Source organism: Aquarana catesbeiana, linkage group LG01 (assembly GCF_042186555.1).
Source record: "Aquarana catesbeiana isolate 2022-GZ linkage group LG01, ASM4218655v1, whole genome shotgun sequence".
In the NCBI taxonomy this organism is placed as follows: domain Eukaryota; kingdom Metazoa; phylum Chordata; class Amphibia; order Anura; family Ranidae; genus Aquarana; species Aquarana catesbeiana.
In genome coordinates, this window is record NC_133324.1 from 350810768 (window position 1) to 350823930 (window position 13163).

General features: G+C 41.4%; 1 protein-coding gene across 1 annotated transcript in view; it reads right to left on the bottom strand.

The window, feature by feature from the left end:
• NGDN (neuroguidin) overlaps nt 1-12084 on the bottom strand; it is a 12592-nt gene extending 508 nt beyond the window's left edge. The window contains exons 1-10 of the mRNA XM_073632638.1: nt 11983-12084; nt 4751-4810; nt 4549-4620; nt 3944-4081; nt 1707-1844; nt 1470-1587; nt 1219-1387; nt 928-1081; nt 248-308; nt 1-106 (exon numbers count right to left, since the gene is read on the bottom strand). The exon at nt 1-106 is cut by the window's left edge and continues 508 nt beyond it. Coding sequence (XP_073488739.1) covers nt 87-106; nt 248-308; nt 928-1081; nt 1219-1387; nt 1470-1587; nt 1707-1844; nt 3944-4081; nt 4549-4620; nt 4751-4810; nt 11983-11997 — 945 coding nt within the window. The 5' untranslated portion in view covers nt 11998-12084 and the 3' untranslated portion in view covers nt 1-86. The remainder of the gene's footprint in view (nt 107-247; nt 309-927; nt 1082-1218; nt 1388-1469; nt 1588-1706; nt 1845-3943; nt 4082-4548; nt 4621-4750; nt 4811-11982) is intronic.
• Between the last annotated feature and the right edge of the window lie 1079 nt (nt 12085-13163).

The following is a 13163-nucleotide window of genomic DNA, read 5'->3' on the forward strand; positions in this document are numbered from 1 at the left end:
GAAATTCTTCTGTAACCAGTGTTCCTCAGAAATAAAGACAATACATGTTCTTGCTAGCCAGTTACACTCTGCACCATGGTCCTGTTTCAGCGACGTTTCTTGAAACCTGTAAAGTATGTTGGAAGAAGTCACTTACACAGCTGTTTCACTGAGAATAATCAAATGAACAGACAACAAACTCAACTATAGCAATACAAAGTGCCAAAAAGAAAAACTGCACATGCAAAGTGGAACAAAAGGAAGTTACCTTTCTTCTTCTTTCCTTTTTTTGGTCCTTTTCTTGATTTTTTGGCTGAGGGCATTAGGTCCTATATCAAAAATACATTAGAAGAGCCGTTAATGTATAATTAAGGCAACTTATTTTAAATAAGAGCTTAAAAAGGATAAGTTCACCTTTAGAAAATAAATGCACTTTTGTGAGGGTAAAAAAAATTTGCAAGTATTTCTTTCCTCAGGAGCCTGCAGAACATTGCACCTACAATCAGTGGATCGTGGGTGCAATGTCTCCCACCCCTCCCCCACGATCTTCAAGAAGCCCTAAAAAGGTAAAAGGATGTTAAAGAGCTTGCTGCAGCTGGGGGCGATATCTCAGATTTACACTTCATGTACACTAGCAGCTTTTGCCGTTTTTTTTTTTTTTTTTGCCAAAGCTCCTAAACTCAACTTCATGAAAGCCTGTGTGTCAATGTACACATAACCTTTTAACAGAGTTTAGGAGCTGCCACATTTAGGTGAGGTTAAACCTCCCTCTCATGAACGCAGAAGAATCACATTTGATTTATTTTTTTGCAGATATAAAAACACACTAACTTAAATTTTATCTAATAGTGTTTGGTGACACCTAGTATTTCATTTTGTGGAATAAATTTACAAATACTTAGCTCTTCATTTATACCAACAACTCTACATGCTCCTTTCTCATCTCACCTCTGTCCTTGTATCTCCTCCAGTGAGGGCACTGATGTCTGTGAAGTGTGTAAGAGAATTGAGTTGGGAGGTCATGGCAAGTGCTCTCTTCTTACGCGCCTTTTCTTTTTTTGTCAAATTTAGTCGTACCATCATGGACTCTTCATATTTTGTGCTTAGGAAAGGAAAATAAGAAATCTAAGAATAATTTCATGTGGTGGTTTTTATTTTTGCAAAAAGCCAACAAAGATTTGCTGCTAAATCTGCAAAGCCAACTATATGTGCAGACAGTAGTCTAGACAAGCTACTCACCGATGCTGCTCCTCTTTTTCATGATGCATCATATGATAAGCTCGGCCCTCTCTAATCTCTTCTGGGGCATCAGTGTACTGTTCTTTCAGTTCCCGAATTACAGAACTGCTCAGAGCTCTTTTCTTGGCCCGCTCCAAGATCCTGCGCTCCCGCTCTACTTCTGTGTCATCTGTAAGATAGTTTTGAGTCAGGGCATCGAAAAACTTCTATCACGGGATTACATTAAGGCCATACAAAATCTTTTTTCTTACCATAATGCACTGGTGCAAGTCGTGGGGGCACATATTTTTTCACCTTGCTATGGGATTTCTTGCTTTCCCCGCCTTCATTTTCAACACTTCCCGATTCTTCCTGATCGGACTCTTCCAACTGGAGTAGTCAGCAAAGGAGAAACAGAAAGCAAATGACTAAATGTATTAAATTTGAAGAATGGAGGAAGCAGCATTGCATGTTGTATAAGTCCACAGGTAAAAGCATCTTAACCTCACCTTGCTCATCAAGTTCTGAGGATTGGGTTTGAAACGCAAAGGATCGTTCTCACCGAGGCTCCCAGTTACAGCAGCTCTCATCAACTTATCGATTTGGTATTTTAGTTTTTGATCAACAGGACGCATTTTCTCCAACACCTACAAAATACAGAGGCCTCTAAAAGCCTTCTCTGAAAGTACTCACTAAAATACTGAATATCATGCAATTTCTGCAAAAAGGTTTGAAATGCAAAGCTGACAGTTTGTTAACATGCTCTAAAAGTATAATTCCACAGAAAGCATGCAAAGACTTGTTACTTTTAAATACACCAAGAAGAAATGAAGCATGCAACAGATCGGTCTATGTGGATTCATGCAGGTTAGCACTACAAAAATGAATCAGTGTAACCCACGAACGACCAGTCAATGTGCCCTTGCCATGGCTGTTACCAACTTGATGTTTGCAGCAGCCCAGGTCACAGTAAATATACTGCGACCACCTCTACCCCCAGACAATGACTGTTGACATCCATCAGTGATTAACTAACTACGGGATGGTACAAAAGCTCTGCTATATCAGAAAAAGCTGTGTCCCTCTGCTCCTTACTGTCAAGTGGTGGTGGAATATGGCTGCTACAAAAGTGCCCAAAATTAAATGAACATTTAAATTCTTTTGACTGGAAACATTCCTTTATGAAAAGGTACAAAAACAACCATATGAAGAGGAGATTAAAAAAAATAATATTACGTTCTTTTAACCTTCACCCATAAAACATTGTGCTATTATCATTTAAATATACACCAAAATGCATTTGTATTTACATTCAACAGTGATGCTGGCATTGGTAAGTAATATTCCCACTCAGATTTGAAATGACACCATGTTAAAGGTTACAATGGTATGGTGCTTATGTTCTTGAAGCCTCTTCCTACTTAAAGTGGATGTAAACCCTCACATATACCCAGTAAAGTGAACAGCCTCAGAGATTAAACAAATCCCCCTACATAAGTTTTACATGTATATCTTCAGTCTTCACCTTTATATATAGTTTAGAAAGTGCACGTCCCATTGGAATTTTCTCTTCCTGGTTCCCCTGTAGGAGTGGATTATTGCAGGAATTGCTAGACACTGTGAGACAGCTGATTGGAGGAAAGGCACACACCCCCTCACCACACATGTAGAGGTTGCCTGTGTATTGTTTAGCTGTGTGGTAATCTATTTATAGCAACCTCCCCCAACACACACTTCAGGCTCCAGTCTCGGAGAGCTTGTCAAAAGTTATCAGGCTGATAACAGAGGAATGGAGCAGGACAAAACTATGGGACACAGTGCTTTGAAGAGAGATTAAAAAAAAAAAAAAAAACACACACACACTACAAATATATGTGCCCAGCTCAAATTTCATGAATTGGGTTTACATCCACTTTAAAAGATAAGTTCATCTTTTCAAAAAGATGATAAGTGCACATCTTTCTGCAGTTAAAAAAAAAAAAAAAAAAGAAGGTGCATTTTTTTTGCTTTTATATTTCTGTTATTGGGAGCCTGTAAAACATTGCACCTGCGATCACCAGATTGCAGCCTGCGATGCAGAGCTCTTGCTGAATGTCTCTGTAAGCTGTCTGCTCATAGCTTGTACAAGCAGTTAGTTACACACTGGCAGGAGGCCTCAATGAACTACCTCGATTGCTCAAAAAGCGGACACCTGCAAAGACTGTCAGTACTTGTGGTTTCCTATTCACAAAGCTCTGAATGGATAATATGGCTAGGCGGAGTGTCTTTTTTAAATTGTGACAGCAGGTGCAGGGAGAAGATGTTCGCCTGCTGTCACAGCGGGAACTCGGGGGAAAGGCGCAGGGGCAACAGCAGCAGTAACATGTTAAACCCTGAATATGGATTTAACATGTAGCATGTCATGAAAGGTGAACTTTAAGCACTCCTTTCCTCCTTTAAGCTTTTTATTTGGGGGGGGGGGGGAATACTCTTTGCTATACACAATCGCATGTAATTATTCTGAATGGTTTGAAAAAGTCTTTGTTTTGTAGTATAGCCATTGCAGTGTTGCCTAACCATTAACACATAACCATAACACAAACTCAACCATAGAAATTATACCACAATAGCATAGGTCTTCAAGCCATGCAAACCATTTAAGATAAAAGGATAGTTCATAAAAGTTGGGAACCCTTCACGTGGACCCCATGTTAGAGAATAAAAATATATATATCAATTTGACAAGTCATATGCTTTGCAGACTCACTGTGCGCATTTCCACCAGTCTCATGATGGCTGGATTGTCTTTCAGAGATCTCCCATGAATCTTCTCCATTGTAAGGTATGTAAGATCCTGCATATACATCACAAGCAACTGATCTTTCAGTTCCAGGAAGCTCAGACCCTGAAAAGTAACAGTAAATGTGAGTATGCAGCTGCAAAATCACAGCTGTTCATACAGCCACAATAAGGAAACATTCTGTATGACTCTCATGAGTCAGAATTATTACCCAGTACAAAGAGATTATAGCTAATATTATCTAGCTATGGCAAATATCTTCACCTTCTACTTTGCTATGCAGGGCCCTTCACATTAAAAGAAAAGATAACCTATTTCTAGTTTTTTTTCTCTTCTACCAAGTGCATCTGCAAGACATATGCGAGAAGGAACTATCATGTATGACATGGCACTATGGGAAATGTCACATCTGGCTTGACATTTTAGCTGAATGAGTGATACCATCCCAAAAAATACAAAAATAACTCTGTCTAAAAGAATCTTCCCAAAGACCAGTTTTTAAATGAAACACTTAATCTGACTAATAAAATGAACAGATTTTCTTCAACTTATTTTACATAGAAAAGAATTACTTTTTCTGTTGGGTACATTCCATTGCGGATCTTCTGTATTAAGCTCTGCACATGAGTGGTGACAGCAGTGACCTGTAATAGGAACAAACAATTTAAATGGCATAAAGCATAAACCTAAAAGACAGAAGCCTGTTGGAAAGATACAGTATGAAATGAATTATTGCTGGCAATGAGAAATATTTTTCTCATACAAGTATATTACCTGCTGATGCAATGTGCCAATCAAAGTTGTTGCTGCGGACAGGTCTCTGGAAACTATATCCTAAGGAAAAAAGAAAGAAAGAAATAATGTCTGCTTTCTGAGCAAAATTCAGTGTTGCTAAAGAGGACCTATGCTCCACAATAAAGCTAAAATGCAATAAACTACAGATGTTACCCTGTAAAAATTAATATAAAGGATTGGATCCCCCCGCTTATTGGTCACAAAGTTGCTATGGTTTCCAGATGTATACTAAGAGATCTGATGTTATTAAGCTTCCTTGCTTTGGACTGGCTGGACAGATAATGGGGTAGAAAGCAATTTCTTTACATTCATTTTTACAATGGCAGCACAATGGGGGTTATTTACGAAAGGCAAATCCACTTTGCACTGAAAGTGCACTTGGAAGTGCAGTCACTCTAAATTTGAGGGGTAGATCTGAAATGAGGGGAAGCTCTGCTGATTTTATCATCCAATCATGTGCAAGCTAAAATGCTGTTTTTTATTCTCCTTGCATGTCCCCCTCGTATCTACAGCGACTTTACTTCCAAATGCACTTTCAAGTGCACTTGCAGTGCAAAGTGTATTTTCCTTTCGTAAATAACCCCCAATGTGTAGCATTTCTGGCTATATTGTGGGGTCACTTGTGGAATGGTGTCATTTAGATTTCAAGTCTACTTGAACAACATATTTATAGACACGTTTAAAAAGTCTTTAGGAAAGTAAAAAAAATAACAAAATTGAATAATTACTGAAGTGGAACAATTTACTGTACATATATGAATGAACTTTTTAGAGGTCAACTATCCATTATTTTCATTGATTACATTTGCAAAATAATTAGGAAACTTGATTCGGGTTTTAAAAGGTTGATTGATTCAAACAATTATACAAATATATAAGATTTATTGTAGAGGTTATTTAAAAGATTTTTGTGCATACAGTGATTAACGAGGTTTCCTACTGACTTGAGGATAGGTTAATTACTGTAATTTTTTTTGGTGGGGGGGCAATTGTCTGCTTTTTAGGTTAACCGTTCTCATATAATTCTGTATGCATCACTTAGATTCTTAAATTAGAAGAGATTATGTCATCAGAATAAGGCTCCATTCACACTAGCGCGTTTTTTGATGCATTTTGCAGAAATGCATGGGAATTTTTTAACATGGGTTCCTATGGAACATGTTCACATCAATGCTTTTTTGTATCTCTGCGTTTTTGGAAAGGGTCGGGGACTTTTTTTCATGCAAAAAGCAGCGTTTTGCATGTAATGGATTTCAATGGACAAGCATCAAAAACGCAAGTGCACCGTTTTTGCAGCGTTTTTGGTGCGTTTTTGGTGCGTTTTTGCCGTTTTTTTTTTTTTGTAATTTTTTTTTTAAGACTGTAAAAAAAACAAACAAAAAAAAAAAAAGCAAAACGCAAATCGCGGCAAAAACGCTACAAAAACGCTGCTCAAAAACGTGGCAAGCATGAAAAAAAAACCTCCAAAAACGCTCAAAAGCAACATGCATAGGTGTGAATCGAGCCTAAAAGTGTAAACTAAAGTTTCCCCTGCAAAGAAGAAGGTAAATGCCCACCACACCCACCGCTGGTGTCCACTCTACTCAACTCTCCTCAAAACAATGGAGCTTGGTGACGTAGACAGAGATTAAAGATGAATATTTACTACCTTCCTTTAATAGGAGACATTCGTTTACATTTTTATTCTAAGCGTCAATCACTTTAAAGTAAAGTTTGCTTTAAAATAGAATTTTGTGAATGCAGAGAAAAAAAAAAATCATACTCACCTAGTTGGCTGCAGCACCGATCCCAACTGCAGTTGTCCCCTGCTGCTTCTACCCTGAGAACTGAGCGATCATACACCACTAATCGCTCAGTCCCCCCCCCCCCCCCTCCGCTCTGAGCTCTGTCTCCAGCTCTCTGCTCTTCCCCTCCAGCACATGCTGGGCTGTAGATGAGGCAAGAGGGGCTGGCACAGGCTCTCTGAGAGGCTGAGTTGGCTGCCGGACCAGGGATCTGGGTAGATCCAAATTGTAAAGTTGGAATCTTTCCCAAGCCTAGACCGGCTGAGTGACATCAGCCAGCAGGGGGCTTTAGCCTTCTGTCAGCTGAAAATGGGTCACAGGAGTGCAGAACGAACTGCACTCCTGTGATCCATAGAAGTATAGCCAAAAAATCTTTGGCTTTACTTCCCCTTTAAAGCAGATTGTGACATCTCGATCCTTCTGGTGAGATCCTGGTTTTATGTGCTAGACCCAGCCCTATCACAAGATAGCAGGAAAACGGGCTCCAGGGGGGGTCTGGGACTCAGCCACCTATTTTTACCACCCCTGGCTGCAAGAGTGTACGGACCTTTAAGTTTATTAACCCTTTTATGACTAAGCCTATTTTTGAAATTTGGTGTTAAAATCCATATTTTTTGCTAGAAAATTACTTAGAGCCCCCAAACATACATTATATATATATATATATATATATATATATATATATATATATATATATATATATATATATATATATATATATATATATACACATACACACACACACACATATACACACACACACACACGTATATATATTTTTAGCAGAGAATAAAATGGCGATTGTTGCAATATTTTATGTAACACGGTATTTGTGCAGCGGTGTTTTAAACGCAACTTTTTGGGAAAAGGGACTTTCATGAATTAAAAAAAAAACACAAAAAAAAAAAAACAGTAAAGTTACCCCAATTTTTTTGTATAATGTGAAAGATGATGTTACACCGAGTAAATAGATACCAAACATGTCACCCTTTATAATTGCACGCACTCGTGGAATGGCGACAAACTACAATACCTAAAAATCTCCATAGGCGACGCTTTGAATTTTTTTTACGGTTACCAGGTTAGAGTTACAGAGGAGGTCTAGTGCTAGAATTATTGCTCTCACTCCGACGATCGCGGCGATACCTCACCTGTGATTTGAACACCGTTTACATATGTGGGCGCAACTTTCGTATGAGTTTTCTTTGCTGCGCAAGCTCGCGGGGACGGGGGCACTTTAAAATTTTTTTTTTTCTTATTTTATTTTTATAAATTGTGTTTAAAAAAAAAATAATTTTTGATCACTTTTATTGCTGTCACAAGGAATGTAAACATCCCATGTGACAGTAATAGGTGGCGACAGGTACTCTTTATGGAGGGATCGGGGTCTAAAAGACCCCCGATCCCTCCTTTGCATTTCAAAGTATTCAGATCGCCGTTTTCGGCGATTCTGAATACTGTATATTTTTTTTAAACCGGCACCATTGGCAGCCGAGTAAACGGGAAGTGACGTCATGACGTCGCTTCCGTGTTTACTACTAGGAGGCTGAAACAAAGCCACTCACGGCTTCGTTCCAGCCCGTCCCCAGCCACCGGAGGCGACCAACTGGTCATCGGGCCTCCCTCCCGGTAAGAGCGGCAGGAGGGGGGAGACGTCCCCTCCCGCTCCTCTGGTATAACAGCCGAGTGGCTTTTAGCCGCATCGGTTGTTATACCAGGAAAGCCACTCGCTGGCTCTAAAAAATAGTACCGGGATGATGCCCGCAGCTGCAGGCACCGAAAAGCCGAGTACGCACATCTGCGTACGCTTGGCGGTAAGGGGTTAAAATACTGTGTCTCATAAAAAGTGATCCTTTTGATTTCCTTTTACTAAAATATTTGCTTTCTACCGCTCCTCATCTTTACACTTCAGTGAGGCAGCCTCCTCCTGTCTAAACACATGCACTCCAGAGATGCTTATGTCTTGGTTCACATCTATGCGTGTCAAGTGTAGGGCATGCCTATTCATTTCAACGGGCTGCCCTACCCGTGAGAAACATGGAGAAAGGTCGCCAACCAATTTGTAAAATCAAGCAGCCCCATGAGGTCTGGTGTGCACAATTGCTGATGCGTGGGGCTGTCATTGAAGTGTTGCTAAACCCAGGACCCTGCATTCACTATATCTGGTCTCCCACAGTATACAGAACATGGAAATGCAATTATTTTAGTAAATATAAACTGCTAAATACCTTTTCTTATCAGCAGTTAGAGCAGTCTTGTGACTTCTATCAGTGTCCAGCCAAGCACTGGTTAAAGCTTGTAGGGGGAGTTTTCTAATTGTTCTATGATACTGGAAAACCCCTGACCCTCTGCCTGGACAGTGCTGATTGGCTCTGTGCTGATCACATGCACTCTCCAAATACACACCAAGCTGAGCATGTTCAGAGTGACTTCAAAGGCTCTGTACTATCAACAGATGGTTTGGGGACAGTGGAGGGGGAGGATTAGAGAAGACAGGATCAAACTGCCTTTATACACAATGCAGAGGATTAACCCTTTAGGTTCAACAGTGAGTATAACAAACACGTTTTACTGCATATACAGGCTGATGTTTCCTGTTGTGAGTTTAGTAACACAAAGAATTAATGGCACCCTTGTGCATCTGCTGAAGAGCAGTGCATTTCTGTGCGCGTTGGGAAAATGCACATATTATGTGCATTCCTGACACACATACATGTGACCCAAGACAGGAACACAGCATTGTCACCCTATAATAGGAAGTGCCTGAACAAAGACCTTCAAGGCTGGATCACCAGGAACTATTTTAAAATAGACTGTCAATCCCCTAAATGACTTTACCTACCCTCTATAAAGTAAAAGACCGGGATTTTCATGCTTATTTACATTTTTTGAAAGCTTTTTTCTCAGGCCCCACCCCCATTCTTACCTACCGGTAGGTGAGAATGGTGTACCCCTGCAGCCTGCTGGGATATTCCCATTACATATAATAGGGGGCACAGGAGCAGGGACTCACAGCAGCCAGTGGGTGGTCCTGGCATGCATCAGCCGGGACCAGTTGCAAAAGACAGCAGACTCCCAATGACATCATAAAAAGGAAGATGGTGATGCAGGACAATGGGAGCACAGTAGAGCTGCACAATTAATCGTTAAAAAATCGTGATCTCGATTCAACCCCCCTAACGATCTCTATTGCAGAGTTTGCGATTCTTTCATATAACAAGTGGAGAGACTTATCTGCTCACTCAGCTGTCAAAAGAAAACATCTGAGCAGTCTGCCAAGTTTTTAACATGAAACATTGTAACTAATTCTTCCTTCTTAGATCAAAGGAATAAACTTCTGTGTGGAAAAAAAAGCCAGGCAGTCTGCCAAGTTTTTAAACAATGTGTAAATGCAGGAAGATTAACCACTTAAAGTCTAAATCTTTTTCTGACACTTGTTTCTTTAGTTAAAATCAATATTTTTTGCTAGAAAATTACCTGGAACCCCCAAACATTATATATATTTAAGCAGAGACCCTAGGGCAGGGGTCTCAAACTGGCGGCCCTCCAGCTGTTGAAACTACAAGTCCCATCATGCCTCTGCCTGTGGGGGCTCATCTTTGTAACTGTCAGCCCTGCAATGCCTCATGGGACTTGTAGTTTCGCAACAGCTGGAGGGCCGCCAGTTTGAGACCCTTGCCCTAGGGAATAAAATGTCAAGTGCTGCAATATTTTATGTCACGCTGTATTTGCCCAGCGGTCTTTCAAACGCAATTTTTTGGGAAAAAATACACTTCAATGAATTTAAAAAAAAACTGAAACAGTAAACTTAGCCCAATTTTTTTTGTTTTAATGTGAAAGATGATGTTACGCTGCAAGAATCGTGATCTATCTTCTAAGCAAAAAAATCGCGATTCTCATTTTAGCCAGAATCGTGCAGCTCTAGAGGACAGGGGCTCCTGATCATTAGTTGACCTTGAGTCACCAGGGACAGCTCAGTCACAGTTCTGTAGGCACTGATGGAGTGCACCCCAGAACAAAGAGTATGCATTAGATCCCTTTTACACTGAGGCAGTTTTTAGGCATTTTAGCGCTAGAAATAGCCTCTGCTAAGGGCCTGAAAACTGCCTCCCATTCATTGCAATGGGTACTTTCACAGCCGAGCACTTGCGGGACGTTAGAAAAAGTCCTGCAAGTAGCATCTTTGGGGTGGTTTGGGAGCAATGTATACTGCGCTCCCAAAACAACTTAAAAGAGATTTGAACAGGAGCTTTTAACCCCTTTTTGGGGTTAAAAGCGCCCCACTAACAGCCAAAAAGCGGCGCTAAAACGAGTGGCGCTTTAGCACCAACGCGGCCGCAGCTCAGTGTGAAAGGGGTCTAAATGTGATGGCTGGGAGCGAGGGCGCACCCACCCTTCCAACTCAAATATGTGTATTGCAGTCTTAAAGGGGTTATTGAGAGCTGCAGGTTAAACAACACTGAAAACACATTAAAGCAGAGTTCCACCCAAAAGTGGAACTTCTGCTCATCTGATTCCTTCCCCCCTCCGGTGCCACAATTGCCACCTTTCAGGGGGGAGGGGGGTGCAGATACCTGTCTAATACAGGTATTTGCACCCACTTCCTGGAATAGACTCCTGCGGGAGTCATGCCCCTTCACGCCCCCCCTCCCCCGCTGTCTCCTGGGAAACACACAGGTCCCAGGAGATAGCGGGGACCACTTAGGACGCGCATGCGCAGTAGGGAACCGGGAAGTGAAGCCGCAACATTTCACTTCCTGATTCCCTCACAGAGAATGGCGGCGGCAGCACCCGAGAGATTGATTGGCTTCGACTGCTGACATCGCTGGACTCCTAGACAGGTAAGTGTCCATTTATTAAAAGTCAGCAGCTGCAGTATTTGTAGCTGCTGGCTTTTAATAATTTTTTTTTTAGGTGGACTCCCTCTTTAAACAATGCGGCTTCTGTTATCATGCGATTGGTTTTCACAGTGATCATATGATCAGGTAGCCATCCCACTGGCTCCCAATCAGAAGCTGTGACTGACAGTGATTGGTCAGCGTGCAGGGGGTGTGTTCTCAGCCCACCTCAGGCTGCCATAGACGTATATGTACGGCAAAGCCTGCGTTTCTTTACCCCACATCTGTGCATTACGTGCTTGGCAAGAGGGTAACACATTCATGGATATAGAACATTTTAGTAACTGGCTTTACATCTACTTTGAATAACATTTGCTTTAAATCCTGACTGCAAGCAACACTATTCCCCATGAGGTGAGACTAATCCTCACATACTGAGAACATATACCGTGTTAGGTCAGACTATTGCCCTACATAACCATATAGTAGAGGATTCAATGATTTCCTATACAAACATAAAGAGCACCTCTCCTCATTCCTGCACAAGAGCACTAAATACTAACACACGTGTGTCTTACACACCACTCACCTCCACACTCGCCATGTTTCACCATACATCCAAGAAACACGCACAAGGGGCGGGCATCCACTGCTAACTCCTCCCCCTGAGCCCAATGACCGGAAGCGGAAATCGCTCTGCAAACTTTTGTCAGCTAGCCAATTAACAGCCGCTTTCTTGAATGAGTCACCAATCAGCCATGCGCTGCACGTACGGGAAGTGCAGAAAAGAGAACCTCAGTTGGCCATTATTACTGTGGGCAAATTATTTCAGACATGTAGTTTATAAAAAAAAAATACTAGCCGTTCTAATGTAAGCGCGTTTGTTTCGAAGATAAGATTTAAATAATTAAGTGACGAAATGTGAAAAGAAAAGAAAAAAGGCTAAAATATAGTCGTCTCTGAATTGGCCACTTGTTTCACTGGAGCGCCCTCTCGTGAGCAAAGTGCAGACTGCAGGGTGGCCAGGAATTTTAGCAGTAGGGCTTAAAAAGGAACTGCAGTCTGCTCACATAATTTGTAATAAAAACATCTTTGCCGTTCTGAAGTTTCCCTCCAACCACTTTGCATATTATATTATATATACTGCGATTCTATACTTGCCAAATATGCTACAGAAATCTCCCTCAGTGTCTGGCTGCAGCCATTTTAACTGTGGGAAGCTGAAGCTGCTGCCTGTTCACTTCCTGGATTTACACAGAGGCACACCTCCAGCTCTGCAGCTCTCATTGGCCCTCTTATGACTCACCCCCCTCCCTTCCTGGTAAACTCTCACAAGCATGAGAGCTATGCATGATGTCATAATCCTAGACTTTTTACCAGGTAGGAGGTAAAGTGACCCCTGGAAGCGTTCCCTGGATGTGGAGACACCGCAGTTCATTCACACTGGCATATAGGAGCTGAACTGCTTCAGCGTTCAGCCACAAACTGCAGAGATGAACTGGGAGTGAATGGTGCATGTTCTAGTGGAGATGGCAGAGGTGGTGAGATGATGCCTAAACATTATTGATCATCATATGATGTATGCCTGAACGGCTCGGATCTCTCCCCTCCCTCCCTTAGGTGAACTTTCCCACCATCCTCCCCTTGATGAACTATCCTTAAGGAACTTTTGTATTCCAGGGTAATCTCTCCATGTTTGACACTGGTTATTACAAGCTTGACTGACCAAACATTACCTGTAGTCACAGCCTAACGCCTCAGAGAATTGAG